Source organism: Ictidomys tridecemlineatus, chromosome 1, assembly GCF_052094955.1.
Source record: "Ictidomys tridecemlineatus isolate mIctTri1 chromosome 1, mIctTri1.hap1, whole genome shotgun sequence".
NCBI classification, from domain to species: Eukaryota; Metazoa; Chordata; class Mammalia; order Rodentia; family Sciuridae; genus Ictidomys; species Ictidomys tridecemlineatus.
In genome coordinates this window covers 147,948,846-147,970,546 of record NC_135477.1, presented here as the reverse complement: position 1 = coordinate 147,970,546, position 21,701 = coordinate 147,948,846, and the positions used below count along the sequence as shown (strand labels likewise).

The following is a 21,701-nucleotide window of genomic DNA, read 5'->3' as shown; positions in this document are numbered from 1 at the left end:
CTCTCCTAGACTCCCTGGGGTCCCAGAAGAGCAATTAGGAAAGGCCAGCCTTCTAGAACAAAAGAAGTCCAAGAGTGTACCCAGTCACTACACTGTAGAGAGGGTGCTCCAAGCATTTGATCTTTGATTCACAAGAGCATCCATTGTGTGTTGGCCCTTATTATAGCAACTCAGCTGGAAAATAAGATGGGTATGGTCTTGCCCTCATGCAGCATACAGTCTTGAGCAGCAAGTGAAATAAGATTATTTCAGATACAGGTCATTCGTCTGGAGAAGACAGAAACTGGCTAGAAAGAACTGAAGGAAAGCTGGCTCTGAGGTGGGTTGCTCAGGAAGGTCACTCAGAGATGACCTCTTAGCTAAGACCAGAAAGATGACAAGAAGTCAGTCATGGGAAATACAAGGAGAATAGCAGTCAAGCAGGGGAAATGGTATACACGAAAACCCCCATGTGGGAGGCAGAAAATCATGCCAAGATGCCCAGAGCTGAGCAATGAAGAGAAAGATGTGTTAAGACATGACAAGACAGGTCTGATCAAGGAGAAGCTGGGGGAGCAGGGTGAGGGCATCATTCATGAGTGAAAGGACAACACGGGGCCCCTTTAACTGACCACTCAGCTAGTCTGTGAAGAACAGACCACAAGCTAATACAGATGGAAAGGGAGAAACCGACACGAAGGCCATGTGAGGGCCCAGGTACAGAAGAAAGTGGCTTGCACCAGTGTTGTAAGACTAGCAATGGTGTTCAGTGTTTGAAACTGAGATAAGGTCTAGAGGTAAAGAAGACAAGGCTTGCTAATGGATTGGCTGAAGAGGATGAGAAAAATAGAAGAGTCAAAGATGACTCCAAGGTCTTTGACCTGAGTCACTGGGTGGAGTGTAGGATCGCTGGCAGATTGGGGGAGGCACCAGTGGCTGACGGGAATCAAAGCTCTCTTTTGGCCATGGTGAATGTCAGATGCTGTTTGGGTTTAGATCTTAAATGTCCCCCAAAAGCTCATGTGTAATAAAAGCAAACTTTCTGTAAATACCAGGAATATGTAATATGTTGTATGCTGCAAGTACTGACAGAAGACCAAAATTACTTGGGTTCAGCTACATCTGTGCTCAAGATCCACCTCTGCTGTCACATAAGGTTGTAAGATCCTAGGCACAGTACAACCTGTTAGTGGGTAACTCCATCTGTTGAAGCCAAAATAGGCCTGTGCATCCCAGAACTGTTGGGAGGACAGGATATGCTGGTGAGCAGCCAACGGCCAGGGCGATTCCAGGCCCAGAGAGTACAGGCACATGGCTGACCCCATGCTCCATGAGAGGCAGGCCCCTCTAGCGAGGAGCACAGCGAGGTCAGCTCAGCTTCTCCATTCTTACCATTAGCTATTAGTATCCTTGGGTGGATAGAAACCTTACGAAAGAAAAAGGCCCAGAAATTCCAAAGCGATACAGTAATACTGTTTTGAGTGACTGAAATGGCAGGTCAAGAAAAATGACAGCTACAGGGATAAAAATGTGGATCTACAAAACATGCAATCAAGAAAACCTGTGAGCTGTGAAAACCAAGTAACCTCGGGAACCTTTATTCCCTCCCACGCTGTACTATTCTGTACCAACAGAAGAATCTGGGTGGGTGGTGAGTGGGCAGGGGGAAGGGGAAAGCCTTTCTTACTGATGGGGTGGGACATTGAGAAGACTAGATTTCAGGAGACTGACAACACTGGAGATGCATGACAGAAGCACTCTGTTCATATGATAAGGTAATCCGTGGTATGTTTAGGGGCCTGAAGGGCACCTGTGGTACCCCCATCCTCAGCCTCCCTCTGTTTACAATGACCCTAGAAATTGCTCAGTAGTATGCTATACTTATTCATGGCACTCGTCTCTTCAGCAACAATAAAACAATGACCACTGCCCAAGACAAAAAAAAAAAAAAATTGGGTTTCTGTGACAACCACTTTGGAGTGAGGTACTTGGGACATAGCGCCACACAGAGGCTGTGTCAACAGGGACACTTACATCCTTGGGGGCAGAATCTTTTGTCCACTCCCATTAACACCCAGCCTCCCTAGCTCAGGATTCTGCAATACCACCCCGGGATGGGTTGGGGTGGTCCAATTACACATTCAGAAAGAAAAGGTCCACACTAGGGGAGGAGTTAATGTAGACCCAACTGCAGCAGGAGCACTTCAACCACTCAGGAACAAACTGCTGGTGGCACTTGGGAACAAATCATTATAGCAGCAGAGCTAAATCTAAAAAATCGATGACCCAGCCCACACTATTATTTGAACTTATTTGCCCAGGCAGGATTAATAGACACTCAGTGTGCAGTCATAATATTTCTTGAAATTTATTTTTTTTAAGAATGCTTTTAAAAAATATTTAAAGGTTCATTTTATTGCCATTTCTAACTGAATCCAACCCCTCTCTGATATTGTCTTTGGGACTTTGAGTAATACTGTGTTGAAGGGTGACAGGAATAATCCTCTCCCCACCCATCCCCTCTCTCTGTCATTCAAAAAAGAGTCTTGGTACTAGGGCCCACCTCATAAGAGAGTTTTGTAATGTCATGGCATGAGCATAGCACAGCAGATGGCACACAGTTGTACGGGTGTGTCATGGTTACTGGTGCTCTTGTGGATTGGATGGCACCTGATTGGTCAGTACGGCAAACATGGAGGAGCTGGGATATGATGCCAGATTGAGGGATGGGAGGCTGTCCTCTAGAGAGGGGCTCTGGTTCATGTCCTGGTCTCTGGCCCTGTGAGTAGAGGCACTGCCTTTGCTTAATTTCTTAGGCTGAAGGGCTTCCCAGGCAGGAGGAGACCTAAGCTCAGTTGCCTGTCCCCTTGCACGTCTGGAAGACTTGGGCAGATTCCAGCATAGGCATGCTCCTTGGTCCAGCAACCAAAGCTGCAGGTCACTTAGTCCTCCAAAAGGATGCTGCCTCAAAGGTATGTGAGCCTTGGCTTAGAAACCTTAACAAAGCCCAAATATCTATTCCCAAGTTCTGTAAAGTGTAGACAGCTCGATCCACACACCTCAGCATCCTGTACACATGCTGAGGACTTCAGAGCTCAGCAAGCATCTGACAGCTGGATGACTAGTGACGTGGAGAGGAGTTGATATCACGGGGAGCCTTAGACAAACGAGTGTGCAAAAAATGTTCCCACCTGCAATGCTGAGCAAGTTTTCATCCACTTCCTACCACCTCATAACCTATGAAGGATCATTCCAAGCTCAGGCCTACCCTGGTTTCACTAATAAGCATTTGGCCATGCCTGAGTTTGTTGTGGACTATTGCTCACTCCATGTTGACCAAATGAATTGCAAATGGACTTCAGTGCCGTTTCATACCAACAGCTTGAGCACGCACCATGTTGGGGGCTGTCACAGGATCAACAAGTAAGAAAATGCTTGCCACAGCCAGTGCCTGCTGCAGAGTATGCCCTCAACAAGAGATCCCTGCTGTCATTATCATCAGGATTACCACCTCCATTGTTCAGAAAATGGCACAATTTCACCTACTTGGAAGTGGGAGGCAGAAAAGACTCATGAAGAAAATAGAAAATGTGATGTAAAGCTGAGCCATTGGGGCCAGAGGGAGGACTAAGGATGGATCAATGAATATTTATAGATGGGTTATCAATATGACAGACACTATTCTAAGAACTTAATATAGATTAACTAATTCATTTTTCACCAAAATCCTTTGATGCAGATATTATCATCATCCTGAATTTGTAGACAAGCCAACTGGAGTCCAGAGAGGTTCTATAACTTGTTCAAGGTCACATACCTAACAAGTCAAGTTAGAACTTGAGTCTTCAGCATCCAATTCCATTGGACAAGCTCTGAACCATGGCACTGATGTATGTGCTAGCCTTCCTTGGTCCTTCCACATAGCATCTCCTCCTGCTCAGACCTCCACGATCTCACCTGACTGACCTACAGAACTGTTTCACTGTATGCCTTCCCCAGAACCAGGGTGCAAACTTGGGACAGGACAGATGCCCAGCAAGTGTCTAGCATGTGTTAGGTATATTTGTTATCTCTGGGGAGCCACCCTGGAAGTGGCCCCCAGAAAAGTTGGTGGCCTCTTCTAGATGATTATTGAGTCAATGAAGGGAGCCAGAACCCTTACAGAGTCAGAAGACAAAGCAGACCCTCTCAACCACAAGACATTCAGAGGGCCCATCTCCCTTTCTCTCCTGTCACCTACAGGATGAATGGCTTTGTCACATCAGTCACAGAGGCCATGTCAAACATTTTGCTCTTCCCTCACCTGCAATGACCATTGACTCTTGTCTTGGATAGTTACACACTTTAAATAGTTTCTTCTGGTCATGCAATGAACATTCACTGTCCCTCCCAACTAATCAGGTTTTCTCCAAAATGCCACTGGATCCACCGGCTCTACAGGACACCCCAGGAGACCTGTTTTGCAACCACAGCTATTCCTTGGTTGGGCTCTTCTGACTGCTGTTCAGTCCCACAAGACCTCTTCTTCTCAAAGATAGGGCAGAAGGGCAACATCAACAAATGAAAACTGGGCTTCCTACCCAAAGGGATGCTAAAACCCAGGATACACTTCAAGCACAGAAAACTCTCCATAAAAGAAAAATCCAGAGTGCTAGAGTCTTCAGGTTAACTGCATATGATCTTTATCTCTTAATTTTTCACTGGAAAAGCACTTGAAAGTGTCAGCTATATTTTCTGTCATTACTCAGCTTAGATAAGAGAACAAAGTAGGATCTTTCTAAATGACAGATCATCAAAAGTGACCAACGTGGGGCAAAACATGGGTAACATGGGTAACACTGGACATCCTCTTACAGGTCCAACACAGACTTTTAACTTTGTAAACAGCTTTCCTGGGAGTATAATTGATATATAAGAAACTATGTATATTTAAAGTATACAATTCAAGGACCTTTGATAAGCATAAATACAATGTGTACAAAACCAACAACATAATCCAGATAATTAACAGAAACATCATTCTCCAGAGTTTTTTCATACCCTTTGAAATCTCTCCTCCCTACCCTACCTCTCTGCCCACCATAGCAAACCACTGATCTGCTTGTTAGTACAGACAAGCTTATGTTTTCTGAGGTTTCATATCAATTTACTCAAATAATAAATACTATTTTGGCTTGGTTTTTCCTCGGCATAATTATTTTAGCATTATGTTGTTATGTGCATCAATAGTTCACGATGTTTTATTTCTGGGTAGTACTTGATTGTATGATACTATAGCTTGATGGTAGGGTGCTATAGTAGGGTGTAAAGGTCACAAGTTGGAACCTAATTCCTCAGTGAAGTAGTGTTGGGAGGTGCAGGTCTACTGGGAGGTGTTTGGGTCCTGGAGGGTTCTGTCTTCATTAACGAATTGGTGCCTTTTTTAAAATGAAAATACATTAGCTATTGCAGCAATTTGACCTTCTTTTCTCTCTCTTGCCCCTTCTGACTTCTACCATGTTATAAAGCAATGCAAGGCCTCCAGAACCATGAGCTAAAACAAACCTCTTTACATTATGAATTATCCAGTCTGAGTTATTTTGTTAAAGCAAGGAAAATGGACTGAGATATATGGATACAGCATATTTAACATTCACTTGTCCACGAACATTTGAGTTGCTTTTAGTTTGGGGCTATTATAAATGATGTTGCTATGTAATAGGTATTTCTTTGGACATAAACTTTTATTTCTCTTGGTTAAGTATCTAGAAGTGGAATGGCTTGATCATATAGTAGTTTTTAAAACAATTCCAAGTTTTTTCCCCAAATTGTTGTACCATTTTACATTCCCACCAGTGGCATAGTAGAATGTCAGTTTTTTCACATCTTTTCTAACACATGATAGTTTATTTTTTACAGTTTCACAAATGACTTTTTCTTTCTCTATTCAGAGTCCAAGTTGAGACAGTTAAATGTTGCTGTTGTCCTGTTTCATCATCAGGCAGATTTTTTTTTTTTTTTAATGATCTACACTACCCTTGAAATCAGGGTGAATGTACTAAAAGTATAGCTCCAATTTTCCACCTTCTTAGGATTTAAGAATTGTCTGCCATCTGCATGCAGCTTTAACTTTTAAAGTTACCCCAAAGCCTCTTGATTAGATTAGCTTCTTACCTCCCCACCCATCAGAGCAATGGTCAATAATCTAATCAAAAGTTGAGGCCCTGCAAATAAATCTAGTACCTGGAGCTTGAGGCAAGAGAGGCTTAATCTATTCTACCCTATTCTAATGTATTAAAACACAACAACAACAACAACACCAAAAGAGGATTGGGTGTGCAGACTTATTAGCATATGCAAAGCCCTGAGTTCAGTTCCTAGAACAGAAAAAAAGTGATGCTTCCTCTCTATCTGTCCATCCCCTACCTGATCCTTGTTTGGTGCCAGGGAACTGGATTATGTATTGGTTTACTCTAAAGAGGGACTGGATAGCTGGTCTAGACTGCTTCTAGTAGGAAAAGGTCAAAGACAACAGGAAAGGTACAGCCTGTCTTGCTCAGAGCCACCTTTGAGGCATCACCCCTTCACTGATGCACAGTAACATTATTCAGTCTTCTTTTCTAGGAAGAAAAAGCAAAGAAACTTTTCTAATGAGCTCCCTCTGATTAAACTGGTAAGGGTCCTAGGTTCCTATAGCACCTGTTTGCTCCTCTGGCTACCAGTGCACAGCCTGCTGTTGGGGAGTTCTGGATTCCAAATCAGTCCTCAAGGACTTTGGAGAAGAACTTGGGAAACATCACTCTTTTGGACACAAGATCTCTCCTGACGCTGTTCCAAGCACTTCAGTGAGAATGCATTAGCTATTTGCAGTGGTTTGACCTCCTTTTCCCTCTTCTGTATGTTTCTACTTGCCCCTTCTGACTTCCAACAGCTTCAACTTCAGTGAACATGACCTAGCATCTCAAGAAGGCCACCCTTGCCCAGAGGAGGCATTCTGTTTCGCACATGGCACTCAAAGATTCCAAAAATGTTGGAAGAACATCTTGCTTTGTTGAAAATGAGAACATCATTAAAGACATTACCTCCAATATTCAATTATGGCAACAATTCACAGTAAGTTTTAACCCAATTCTAATTAAAGAATAAGGAATTCTTTAATTCCCTCACATAACATGCAGGTCTTAGCCTAAGGCTTAGAAAATGAGCTCAGCTTCTCTGAGCACTACCCCTATCCAGTGCTGAAATGTTCTCTTGGAAAATGTTGAAAGAAGTCTGACTACTCACAGGTCAACAGGGAATATTTTGTTTCTTCCTTTTAAAGAAAAACAAAAGCAACATGATTATGAAGTTAATTGAAGTTGTTCGTAATGATTTAATTACATTTATTGCACTGTACATATCCATTCTGGCCAGGGACCTCTTTGTCTTTTAAAGGATTGGTAGGTAGAGATCTCATGTGCTTTGCAATCTTACCTAATCCTTAATCTCATCTCCTGATAAGGGAGGCCAAGCGTCATCATGTTCAGGTAATTGCTTTATCAAAGAGCTTAATTATGCGTTCAACACAACATGACAACAAGAAAGTTATTCTTCCTAATGTGTTTTTAACAAAAGCGCTAACTAATTACATGGCGTTGTATTCAGGGCATTTGAGGAGAAGAAATGAAAACCTATTCTTCAAATCTCGGTTAAATGTGTGTTTGCATATAGAACATAGAAATAAGTGGTGAAATCATTAGTTGAATTGCTTCCTTCTGTTCTAACTTCATGACGAATCTGCAGGCTGCAGTAGTCTGTGTGAATCCCATAGATGTCTTATCACCGTGGACGGCATCTGAACATCTGTGTTCTCTTAAAATGTCACAATAACCATTTTGCCTGAAAGTCTATCCTCGGGAGCCAAAATGACTATGCTATCTTGGCATGTTCTAAGAAGAAATAAAGGCTGAAGAGAATTGAGGATAAACGTACCCTGTGATCAGAAGAAAGTATTAAAAGCATTAGGCCAAATGGGTTGAAAGAATTCTGAGTTAAAATGACACTGAATCTGCTTTATTTTAGATAAACTTCCTCTTTAAGTAGACAACAGGCCTGGTATAAAAATGTATCTTGTATGCCTCTTGTGAATGTCTTTCCTAGATAGACAACCTCCCTTAATCCTGGCTCAAAGGAATGTCACTTAGATGAAAACTTCAATGAGACTAGCATATTTGGTATTTTAAAAAGTGATTTGAAGCTTATCACATTTTACATTTTAACCTCTTTAGCATACATTTTTTCTCCATCTTCTTTTACTAAAAATATCTTTCATTCAGAGTTAAGATGGAGGTGAGGAGACTCAAGTGACCCGAATAGACCAATCATAGAACCTCATCAGCCTGGACATCATATTTGATGACGGGATGAACACCAGATTCCAATGACAGGATGAATACCAGATTCCAACGAGCTGACTGGAATTCTTTCCTGGGATTGAAACACACTATAAAATTCTTGGGAATTTCTAGTTTGGGAACCAGTGAATCTAGACCTTCCAAAATTCATATTCTCTGCAAAAGAGAAAGAGACACTTTGCAGAGAGAAGGGAAGCAGAGACCGAGAAGAGAGAGCAGGAAAGGCAGTTACCAGTAGAGAAGTTTCGTTCTTTCTCCTAGGCCTGGTAACCCCACTATACTTTGTAGCTTTTTATACCAAAAATCTTAATTTTTGATTTAGGATGAGTTATATGTTTCTGTTACTTAAAAGCATCCTGATGATTATGCCTGGTATTTTACATCACTTATCAGATGGCTTTTTCACTCTTGGAAGTAATTCCTGTAACTCCAGAGTCAGGCTGGGATTCAAGTATCTTCTCTGTTACTTGCTAGCTGTGTTGATCTTGGAAAAGCTTTGTAGATTTAGTTGTGTCATTTTTACCTTGGAACTAATAATAGCACCCATGTCAAAGGTCTATTATAAGATGAGATGAAGTACTATAATAGGGAAAATAAAATAATACTGTGGCACTTAGCACAACATTACAGTATTTAACACATGCTCAATAACTAAATATTATTCTTGTTGTCACTGTCATTATTGCTATTTAAATGTAACTACAGTCGTGAATCCCAGATAGCCCCAAAATGTTCACTCTGCCCTTTTTTCAAACCATACAACTCATATATTTGGATGGGCACATAATTGCCTAGAATAAAAATTACCTTCCCCAGCCTCCTGTGTAGGTGAGTGCAGCCTACAACTACGTTCTGGCCAGTGGAACATGAGCAGAAATGATGCTTGTGAATTCCAGGCTGTGCCTCCTTTTCTTTCTCTCTTCCTACTAGCTGGGCACAGCAGCCATTCTCAACTCAGACACGGAAGCTCAACGATTCCAATTACAGAGAAAGTGAATAACAAGCTAAAAGGTTCTTGGTCATCAAAAGTCTGTAGGTAGCATTTTGGCCTTGGGCCGCTCATGTGTGGAATGTTTACATGAGAAAGAAACAAAACAGGATCCTATTTAAGTTTCTGTTTCATTTGGGTTTTTGTCCAGCAGCCAGAAACTATATCCTAAATAATGCATAGTTAATATTTTAAATGTTATTCACACTTGTTCCTTCCAAAAGCCCTGTGAAGGAAGAAAGGGGACCATGACAACAAAACAGGGGCAAGAATTCTATTTAAAATAACAGTTGAAGGTCTTCACATCAGGTAAACGGGCTCTCATTATCAAATGATATTTGGCTCCCCAGACAAAGGAAATGAAGTTATAAGTGAACAAAACCTAAGGGAAAAATGCAAAATCAGGGCATCTGCCATGGGGGATTTGTCCTGAAAACTCCAACTGTTTAATATATAAAGCGAAATTGCTTAGAGTTGGCTAGATGCCATGAGTATATCTCTAAGGTCATAAAAGCTCTACTGTTGGCCTCTTCTGGGAAAGAGGAAAAAAAAATAATGAAATCTACTACCTGAGCCCTTTCTCAGACTGCTGCTGCCCACTGGGATCTATCTGCACATGATTCTTTTCTTCCACTATCACCTGAGGACGCGCTTGGATGGGGTCAGGAACTTCTCCCTGCAGTGCTGCCCAGAGCAGAGCATGCCTGGCTTGCCTGGTTGCTGCTGCCCTTGGTCACTGTGCCTGTACTACTGCCATTGTCCTCTGTCCTGCAGGGTATGGAATGTACAAATGCAAGCCCTCTCCCCTCAGCTTCTACCTTCTATGACCTACGTTCTGCAAGGTCCCTGCAGATAAGCCATTTGCAAGGAAAGATCATCCTCAATCCACAGGTCTGGAGGGAGTGGCCGACCCCAAATATCCTCCCCCCACACACCCACAAACAACTGACCACCTCAATTCTGCCACACATGAAAACCTTTCATGCCTGACATGCTCACAGGGTCAGAAGTCTGGGAGAAAGACAGAGTGAGCCTGAAGCCATCTGGAGAATTCTCACAAATCCACACCCTTAGTTGGCTCCAACCCTGAGAATAGCCTGTTCTTGGGAAATGCCGGCCAACAGAGACTGCACTTGCCAAGAACTTCAAACATGACCTTTTCTGGGTAGCAATTGTTGGAAACTATTAAGATGCCTCTGAAAAAAAATAATACAGTCTGCAGCGACAATACGCTGCAAGAAATGCCAACCTTGTAAAGCAAGTGCTCCCTACCCCTCCCTCAAGTGTGCACATTCAGAACGGAAGAGAAACATTTTCCTCTACAGAGGTTCTTAACTCCGCATCTCTCTTCCCCGTCTAGACATAAATGAGCCATTTGCTAATTGTTTAACAGCGATTAAGGAAGAAAATGTGAGGGGGAGGAGGAGGGAGAGCAGATGGGCGTTTGCCTGCTTGGTTGCCAATTACCAATAGCTAGACTGATGCCAGAGAACAGGGCTGGCTCTTGGGACACCTGACACCACCCAGGGAGCCCTCTCCTCAGAGGCCAGGTTGAGCACTGGGCTTTGTGCGGGAAAGGGAGCAGGCACAGCCTGCATGTCTGATCTTCGGTCAGGTGGGCAGGTTTTGGACAAGTCAGCGAAGTGCCAGGGAAGGATGCCTGGCAGTGAGACCCCCCCCTTCCCCTGTCCCTTTCTGAACCTCCAAAACATTAGCATCATATCAAATCTGTCCCTATTTTCCAAAACAGCTTTGCCCTCTGGGGTGAAAAACTCTAGGGTAGCCCCCTGAAGGATACCTAGATTCTAGTCAAATGATGTCAAAGTCTAGTCAGCAGAATCCAGGCCTCTCTTCTTGCAGATAGAATTAAAAATTAGCAGGCAGGACCCTTTTCTGGCCCCGCTTCTGTACGCCTTCATCTTTCTATGCATTTAACAGCAGAGATCCAAAAGCACTTCAGAGACAATGGGTCCTCAGACAAACCAAGCAGTGAGGCCATGGAGCTGTTGGCAGGATTTGCAAGTCTAGCCAAGAGGAAGATGGTGAAGATGTCCTGTGCTCAGAGATAAACTGGCCTTCTATATTTGAAATTTAAACAGTCCCGAGGTCAGCTTTAACTTCCTCAAGACCTCTGCAGACTGTTTTGTATCCATCTCTGAAGCTACCATGGCTCATGACCTACACAGTCACCTGCCTCTCTAGTCCTGCTCCAAACTTTCCTATGCTACATCAGTGTAAAAAAAATCAAAACAACACTATTCAATGGGATCCCCACAGCTCTCCAGGTAAAGTCCAGCCCCCTTCTTATGGTCTTCAAAGGGCTGCTGAGTGTGACCCTGATTATTTGTCAAGCCTCATTTTTGTGCTGGTTCATCCCTACCCTCACTCCACAAGTGACCCAGCCACACCGACACTGCACCAGTGTCAAGGTGCCTCTCTTTTCTTTCATCCTTTTGAAGCCCCTCCTCCTTCTGACCCAATGAATCCCTGGCCCCACTCCTGCTCTGGTAGGTTCTTTCCAGCCTTAAGTTTTCAATGGCACCGCCACTTCCTTTAAGAAGACTGCTCATACTTCCAAACTGGCACAGGTGGCCCTATTCAGCACTACTGAAGCACCCCAAATTTCTCTTATCTAAGTATCTACTGTCTAAATCTACTTTCTGTTATTATAACAAAATATCTGAGATTGGGTAATGTATAAAGAAAATATTTTTACTTAGCTCACAGGGCTACCTTGGCTACATATGCATCATGGTATGAGTTGGGATCACATGGAAAGACAGGAACTCAGAGCCCAAGGAGGGGCCAGTCTTGCTCTGCTTAATAACCCATCCCCAAAAGAACTTAATCCACCATATCCGTTTCATCCCTCCCAAGGTCAGCAGCCTCAACAACCTAATTACCTTGCACAATGTTCCAATTCTTAAAGGTTTCACCACTTTAACAATGCCTCACTGGTTGGTGGGGAGGAGAACCATAGGAATGATTATAATGAAAGTCAGTTACTTTTCAATTTGTCTATCTTCCTTGTAAGTTCCATGAAAAGGGAAACTTGGCCTATTTTGTCCTTTGCCCCATCCCTGGTATTTAGCACAATGCACGAATAGAGTAAGGAAGAACTCAATCAATATTTACTGAACTTCTGTACTATATCAGTTTTCCTGGCTGGAATAATGTGACATTAAGGACAGTTAAGAAGTGACTTAGGGTGGTATGATATGATACTGCTTGGAAGTGAGGTCCAGGGTCAGGCCATGCTTCACCTTCTCTGACCGGTGATGGCATTGGCCTTCCATGTGTCCATCCCAACAGGGCCCTTCTGTTCCTTATCTTTTATGGGCTCTACTCTGTAAGAGTTGGAATGAACATTGATTGTCATGTAACATCTCTTACCTCTACTCTGGGCAGTCTTGTGAACTTTATTTTGGATCCTCAGTAAGTCACAGAGCTCTGAGTGCTATCACAAGTATTGGGACAGAAGAGACCTGCTATAGAATGAGACTCCTAAATGCAGACCCTAGTTCTATAAGCCTCTACCAGGGGCCAAGGAGTAGAAGGAAAACTTGTTTTATGTGACTTGAAGACAGACATGAGCATCAAGGACAAGTCAGTGATCAGGCTTCTTCTTCTTCTTCCTCTGATAATGCCCCTCAGCTCTGAAGGGGAAAAAAATGTACCTGGACAAGGGTGATTATTCATCATGGGGAATGGTGATAATAGGACTCAGACTATAATATATTTTTGCCCAAATTATTTTTTATGACTTTGACCTAATGATATCAAGTTGTCTCTGGTTACGCATGACGCAGGGCCCCATCTGTCCTGTTTTTTGACAGCAATGATCCAAAAAAGGCCACAACATTTAGAGATACACTGTCCATTTATAGTTAACCCATTCAATTATATTAGTCAAGAATTCACTTATTCCTTCAGTGCTCTGTATTTGAGATTAAATGTCCTTTAGAACCTCAACAAAAAACATGTGACCATATATTTAAGGGTGATAGTTAAAACACTCCAGTACTAAACTTTATCAGAGAAAAATATGACCCCTGGAAGAAAGCCTTACTGACTAGCACAGGGGTTTAGATCTGTGCTGGGCTTCAAGGCCTTGAGCAATCAGCACACAGCTTCTGACTGAGTCATATTTGCTCAATTACATTCAGAAAGAAGGCTAGGACACAAAGGCCAAGCACCAACACAATTTTTTACTGTAATGCTGCCCCTCTTACCATCCCTCTTCTTGTTTTAACTTCAGATATAAGTAGGGTAGATCACAAAAAGTCAGAAGGGCATGGGTGTCAAATTCTGCTACCTGCCTTATCCCTTGAGGCCTATGGTCTAGCTCTTAAATATCCCTCAAATGCCTACTATGTGTTAAAGGCTTGGTCACCAGCTAGTGGTACCACTGGGAAGTGGTGGAACCTTCAGGAGGCATGGTCTAGTGTGAGGAAGCTAGGTCACTGGGAACATGTTTGGAGGGAATATGAAGATCCTGTCCCTTTCCTATTTCTCTCTTTGCTTCCTGGCTGCCATGAAGTGAACAGGCTTCTTCTGCCACATGCTCCTGCTATGGAGAATTGTGCTTCCACAGGACCAAGCCAGGAAGGATTGAAATCTTTAAAACTGTAAGCCAACAATTTCACCTTTCTTCCTAATAATACCAAATTTGTTGATTATCTCGGTCATTTTGTTACAGCAATAGAAAACTGACTAATATACCACATATGGGAAATAGGAGAAAGATACCAAAATTTCTGATAAGGCAGCTTTAGGTCTCTTCTTTTGTTCCTGGAAGAGTTGAGCAGGTCTGGAAGACTCAGATCTCAGTCAAACTAGGGCAGGAATTGAAAGACACTATTGTCCCAGCAGCACCCTACTGAGGAAGGCCTCAAGGCTCTGCTCAACACTATATAGGAAAATACTGTCTTGTGATGATTAATCAAGAGTCATTGCAGAGCTGGGCGCAGTGGTGCACACCTGTGTCCCATCGGCTCAGGAGGCTGAGGCAGGAAGATTGCAAGTTCAAAGCCAGCCTCAGCAATGGTAAGGTACTGATCAACTCAGAGAGACCCTGTCTCTAAATAAAATATAAAATAGGGCTGGGAATATGGCCCAGGATCGAGTGCCCCTGAGTTCAATCCCCAGTATAAAAAAAAAAAAAAAAGTCATTACAGATGGTTCTTTTAAACTCTAATCCTGTCTCTTAAATTAGCTATTCGCCAGCACCTAAAAGCGGCAACCTTCTCATATCCAAAAAGCCAACTTCCCTGTCTAGACCCTTGGGGTTCTGGACCAATGAATATTTCCAAAAACATTCCCTAGGCAATTGACAGATTGCTATCATTCCTTATGCTCAGGGGTCATGGGAAGCCGGCCTTTCAAGCTCCTCTGTGACTGTGAGATAGAGTGTTTGGGGGCTCAAGGTTTCAGAGATCTTAGTCCATAGATAGCTGGCTCCATTTGGGGGGGCTCTAATTAAAACAGGACATCATGATGGAAGTGTGTGGCAGAGGAAAGCAGGTTATGACATGGCTACCAAGAAGCAGAGAAAGGGAAACTCCACTTACCAGATACAAAATACAAACCCCCAAAGCATGCCCCTAATGACCCACCTCCTCCAGCCACACCCTACCTGCTTACGGTTACCCCCTTGTTATTCCTTAACAGGAGATTGGCTCACTGATCGGCTTAAGACTCTCATAATGCAATCATTTCACCTTCTTGCCATGTGTTGCACATGAGTTTTGGGGGAATACCTAATATCTAAACCATAACAGCAGGCTTTTGTGGGGGCTTGATGTGCAATCTGCCACTTGCCCAAACAGCCATAATTCTCACTGACACCCATGTCTCCCATCTCAGGCTTGAGGATCAGAAGGTTTACTCCAGAGCTGGAGGGGATGATTTAAATGGCACAAGCTGGAACCATTGTAAAGAGAGAAGAAAGAAGGAGCCACCAACTCTCTGCCAGAGCCCCAGGCTGGGGATTTAGCTAAGCAACTTGGCCAGGATGGGGATGGCTTATTTCTCTTGGTCACTAAGCTCTGTCCATCCTGTGCTCTCAAATCCAGAATGAGATAGGCAGACTGGAGTCTTCCTAGTCCTCCTCAGCTAGAGCCCTGGTTGGCTCCTCTCTGGTCACTGATCCTTACTGAGCACCCATTACATCCCACACCCCACGCCTAGAGGAGATGGTGACGAGCATTGTCTCTGCTTTTGGGATTTCACATTTTTAAGGCAATTGAAACACTCATTTTCCCATAAGCCTAGAATTTCTCTACCAACTTCTCATCTTCCAGTTTGCTAAATGTCCTCTCTTAGACTATTCTTGACATCTTCCCTGTATCCTTCATCTCACATGCCTGCCTCTCTCCTCATCTTTAGAGCCACGTGGGAATCTTCTCAGTCCTGCAAAGACATCATGCTGCCTTAGTGCCCTTGCCCATGCCATTCTCTCTGGAACATCCTATGCCTCCATTCTCAGCTAAAAGGATACCTCCTTAGAGAGAATTTTCTCCACTGGCCCCTACAAAGCAGGTCTCTCTCCACTTCTTTCCTAGCACCAACCTTATAGTACTTATTAACAATTGAAATTACAATTAATGTGCTTTGCTACTTATTTACTTCTGTCTCTCCTACCAGAAAGTGACCTTCACGTGTGCAGGAATGATATCCATTTTGTTCCCAACTCTCCCACTATCCATCATCTTTTGCACAATGCCTAGATGAACTGGAGGTATTCAACAAGCAGCTATTGAATAAATGGATGAAGAAAGGTTCTTTCTGTGGGTGATTTTGAAGTAGGAACAAGTCAGACTCTGGAGGGTTTTGTTAGTGACGATGAAGAGTCAGTTCAGTTCTAGCAGCAAAACTTCCCAAACAGTGAAGTAGGAGAGACACACCAGCAGACTTTTCCTACAGAATTATCCCCTCTTCTTTTATGTGCAAATGGACTCCAAGCTTGGAGAAGTGAAGATGAAAGTAGGGATGCCTATTAGGAGATGGCTGTCCAAGCTGAAGTCCCTGTCACTCAAAATGGGGTCTTTAAACCAGCAGCCTGGCCATCACCAGGAAACCTGTCAGAAATGCAAAATCTCAGGTCCCAACCTAGACCTGCTATATCTGAATCTGCATTTTTACAGGACCTCTCAGCACTGTCTATACATCCAGCATCTGGACCCTGGTGAAAGACAATGGTGCCTTTGTGATGGAGGATAAAAATTATTTATCAGTGTCCCCTGTATATCTACTATTCCAGATGTGTTTAAGGTGTCACAAGTGAGGCCCATCACTGCAAGCTTTGATTCTATCAGAGATGAAGGAGAGGAAAGAAAGGGGGAAAAGTGAGTTAAGCTTGGGGATGGGGCTATTTAGCCAGGAGGTACCAGCTGTGACCCTGGGTAGAGAAATTCTAACTCACAGGGCAGTTCTACAGTGGGGCGGGGGGGGGGGGTAAGGATTACTGACTCAAGTCATGAAAAGAGTCAGATTTTTATTCCTACTATAAGTGTCCCCAGCACCTAGCACAGTGCCTGGAACTTCAGAGGGCTCAAATGATAGTTTTTAAATAAATTAAGGAAATAAATGATTGTATAGTGGCTATGCTACTGAGGTCCTCAGTCTGAGAACAAGCCAGACTGAGGTATACTTTCTGGCTTCCTGTTTTGTAAGATGTATTCCCCTTAGTTGGTGGGGAAGAAAGGCAGAAATCTGGTTGGAATAAAATTCTGTTTTCAATGAATAAAAATACAGGACCTATGTATGCATTGCAAAATCCCCAGGGAAGAGCTGCCATAGCCTCAAAGTGATCCAAGTAAGCCTTTGAGAATGGCAGGCAGTAAGGGTCCACCTCAGCCTGTGGACTGTGGAATCTCCACGGTGTGAGGACCAGCATGGGGCTTATTGAGAATACAGACCACCAACTGTGAGCAGGGCAAGGAAAAATAAGGCACCCAGTAGAAAAGCTCAGAATCACAGGTCAGTATGGTCAAAAGTATCCTGGTTATTCCTACTTAAGGCAACTCCTTAGCCACAGACTACCCTGCAAGAAGAAACTTACAGAGGAACAGTGACAGATAAAGGCCTTGCAGCACTGGTTGGAGGCCAGCTCCACCCCTGCAGCATGTCATACAGAAAATTCCCCAGATATGTACCCATATACCAGTGTCCTAAGCCATCCATGGGCTGTTGTGTGTGAGCTATGCACATTTGAGTGTATCAGGGGACTTGCATTGCATGCTGATTGGGCTGTGCGATACAAATATGCCTTTCTTCATGCTCTGCCTGTGATCCCACACAGCACCTGAGATGGGTATGACTTGCCAAGATATCAATCAATCTGCTGACCACAAGACATCTCAAAGCAAGACTCCACCTTTGAAACCCTATTCCCTGCCTTATTTGGTGAAGAACATTCCATGGGACCTCCTTTGTGTGTGTCCCCCCCTATAAAATAAAAAGAATCTGGGTACACACTCTCCTTCTAGCACTGCCAGCATGGAGCTGACCCTTGGGGTCACTGAGCAGTCACACCCTCCATCTTAGAAACTCATGTTCATGTGCTGTGTGGTTTCTTTGCCATTTTCTTAGTTATTGATACAGCCAGTTCCTTTGAACCCAGCTCATCTTGCCAGCCCAGCCAACTGGCGACACACCAGCTCCTTGACACCTAGCACGAGGCCAGATCCCAAGGCGGTGCTGGGTATGAAATATGAACTTGTCAAGTAAGCAAACTCTTAGATCATTTGGTTTCCCTTTCTTTAATTCATATATCAGTGAAATGCACCCATTCTCAAATACAGGTGGACAACCTTACCCAAGGAGAGTGTTTGAAATTCCAAGAACAAAGTATCGCCTCCTTTCTCCACCCTGACCCCTGTGCCTCCCTGCTTATAAATCCTGATTAACAAGCCCAGTTCAATGCTCTCTGCAAAGCTGCTCCTCAGCCCTCCAATAAGAATAAATAGACCTGCCTTACCCTGGCCACTTTTATATGAAACCACTTTCTTTTTGTTGGTTTGGGCTAAAATATCACATCACCATACTTTCCTCAGTCCTTTGAGACTGGGAGTCCCCAAATGTCCCTAAGAAATAAGCAGTACCATATTAAGGGCCCATGCAATGCTGGGTGAGTCCTAGATGCCCAGAAGTGCTGACAAACATGGGCTGACATCACAGTCCTTCCTTCTATGGCACCGTCCACTAAGCAGCAACCCAAGCCATCCTCCCTGGGTTGCTCCACATCAGCTAAGCTGTGTGTGCTACCTCATCTCCAGGTTCCTCTACATTAACATTGGGATCACACACTATTCACAGAACCACCTTTCCCCTAAGCCTTGGACAGTCCAATTACATAGGACTAACATTTTTATTTTGCTTGCCTCCTTGGTCAGAGAATATCTCTTTGTCTATTTATGTAACAGCTTCTCCAAGGCAGGGCCCAGAGTTCTTGAACCTTTCCAGGTCCCTGTTTTGGCAGAGATTTGACAAGAAGACCTACAGTATTTTTTATGATCAATAATAACAATAACAATAAGGTAATGAAGACCCACCTTGGACGTGTAGGTGTGACCATCAGAGCCACAGACCATGGCCGACTGAGCCACAGGGCAGGGCTTGCACTTGACCAAATTTGAAGGTCCAACCCAGTGTTTGTGGGCCACGTTCCCCTTCTTTTGCCTGAAGATGAAAAAAAAATGGGATAGGTTAGTTAAAACTCCAGTTCTCATTTGTCTTTCCTCCAGGTTTTCAAAATCCAAGGTCAAATGAACAAATGGAGCGAAAGAGCAGTGGACAATGGAATCCCAGGGGCCCTTATACAGCACTCCCACTTTTTCCAGCTCATCAATGGAGGTGGAAGAGTTTGTGAGGCTTAACTTCACAGCTGTACCAAAGAAACAGTGTGGCCACTAAATATTAAGCATTATTTGCTGACATATAAAGCCATAAACAGTATATTTTAAAGAAACAATAAGGGAGGGTGGCTCAATCAGCCCCAATGTCAGGTGTGGCATATCACAAGTGCCCAGAATAGCTCTTTGGAGCCTTTGAATCTCCTGGGGCTGATGGGCAGCCTTCCATTTGGGTGATACACAGGCTACTCCATGAGTGCTTTAGATAGAAACGCATCTCCAAACACAACCGAAAGACTTCATCACAGCTGCAGAAAACTATCTCTGGATACATTTTAAAGCAATTTCAGTCTGGCTTCCAATTTGCCACTCAAGAGAAGCTCTGAGGTGATGTCACTTCCAACTGTTAAAATAATCAGAATTCTACTCTTTCATGCCAGCTCTAGCTTCCCCTCTTTCTAACCTATGTCATAATGATAAATGGCACTATTAGGATGGCTTATGTCCACAGAAGGAACCCCATCTCTGCATCATAAACCACTGAAATAGGGCCTGCAGTAACTGCCACCCTTCTCCCTTTAGCTGAAGCTGTTCTCCTGCAAAGCCACTTGGAGCAAATCCCATGGCCCAAGGGCTGAGTTCTGGATAGAGGACAAGTGTCTTTGGGCTGCCCATCAATCAGGCAATTACGGTGCCCTTGAAGTGTTTTGCCCTGGCAGTTCTACACGGTGGTTAGCATCTGGATTCTCAAAAAGAGACAAGCTCAAACTCAGCTCTGCTACTTCATGGCACGACGTTGGCAAGATATTTAATCCTTAAAGTCTCAGTTTCCATATCTATAAATGGGTGAAAATAGAATCTACTTCAAGCAGATATTAAGAAGATTAAATGAGCTGATGATGCGTACAACTCAGTATAAAACCTGCAAAACAGGCAGCAATAAAAATAGTAGCTATGACTACAATTATTATTTTCCCCAATAGATGAGATAATAGAGAATAAAATTACCATTGTCATAAAAAATGTGATTGGTCCCTTCAAGCCCTAGGTTTGGAAAGACATCCATGTCCCAAAAGAACCCATGAAGGCAGAAGGAGGATATCTTTTCTACCAAGTGAGAAATGATTCTCCGGATCCTCAGGAATTTGGGTTTGATGTTGAAAACGACCTACCCTCTTCTAAATGATGGGAAGTGAACAAGAAAGAAGGACAAATAAAGCAAAGAAGCACCCATTAATTTGGTTCTTATTATATGTCAAATGTGTCCCAGCAGTATTTGAGAGGTAGTAAGAAGAAGGAGGTCTGTTTGGTGGATTATATTTGAGGGTGACTTCACAGAGGACCAAATGTGCATCCACAATCCAGCCTTTGGGGCCACTGAGGATTCAAGCTGGAGAAGCCACCGTGCTGACCCTGGGTAAATCCTGGAGAAGAAAGTCCCACAAGGATCCTTTGAGATCACCTAGTTCAATGTGCTCCTTTTTACTAAAGAGGGAAACTAAAGCTCAAAGAGGAGAAGAGTCTTGCCTGAAGCCATGTAGCTGACTTGTAGCAAGACCTAGAGTGGCATTCACACAGCTGTGGAACAGCACTCAAGGATGAATCTCTCCTCCTTGACCCATCTCACTCCAACCTAGAATACTAGCTTAAAAATTCTACAGGGACACCCACTTGGGTGCTCTTGGGGTCTTCCATGTCACTCTGCTTTCACAGAAGCTGCCCACCTTAGCCTTGCCCCTCTGTATGTAATAAAAAACATCATTTGCATTTATAAACCACATGGATTTGAAGTCTACCATCATCCTTCATCAGAAACACCCGACTCTTTCAGTGTTTATTCTGGACTGCTGGTAAAGGAATGGAGTGGGGGAGCGGACTTCTGCAACAGAGGAGCAGGCTGTCAGCATGGGGTTAACCTTAGAGTACATGATTCCTTCAGCAGAACACCTCACATTTATCATCATTCACACAGCAGATTGTCTGACACTGATAATGAATCAGCAAATGCAGGAAGAAGTTCTGGCCCCTGGCAGCCCCTCTCCTGGGTAGCTAAAGTAGTTCTTGTTATAAGTTCCCAGAAAGGGACAATAAAGTCCAAAGAGTGGCAGCTTTGCTGGAGCAAACAACCGTGCACAATGATGCCCCAGAGAAAAGAAGCCTAACGGAGCTTAGCCAAAGGCAGGGGAGGAAGAAGCAAACACTGAATCCGTAGCTTTGAGGAAAAGATGGAGCCAGCTGCCAATCACCCAGTTAATGACAAGTCATCTCTGTCTCTGGGGAGGCAGTGGGGTGAAGCTGACCAGTGTGCTCTAGAAGGCCTGGTGCACCCTAGGTGCTCAAGATTTCACTGTGGCGCGTGGATAGGTCTGTCCGTGTTGATCACTGTAGTGGTTCCTCAGTAAAGCATCTCAAATCCACAGAATGTCAGAACCAGAAAACACCTTCAAACTAATCTAGTCCAGCCACTTTATTGTGTAGATGAGGAATTAGAGGCAGAGGGAAAGTGAC

At 43.6% G+C, this 21,701-nt stretch overlaps 1 protein-coding gene across 1 annotated transcript in view; it reads right to left on the bottom strand.

The window, feature by feature from the left end:
• Spock1 (SPARC (osteonectin), cwcv and kazal like domains proteoglycan 1) overlaps positions 1-21,701 on the bottom strand; it is a 498,332-nt gene that overhangs the window by 109,038 nt on the left and 367,593 nt on the right. Inside the window, exon 5 of the mRNA XM_013361913.4 lies at positions 18,894-19,020. Within this exon, the coding sequence (XP_013217367.2) occupies positions 18,894-19,020 (127 nt within the window). The remainder of the gene's footprint in view (positions 1-18,893; positions 19,021-21,701) is intronic.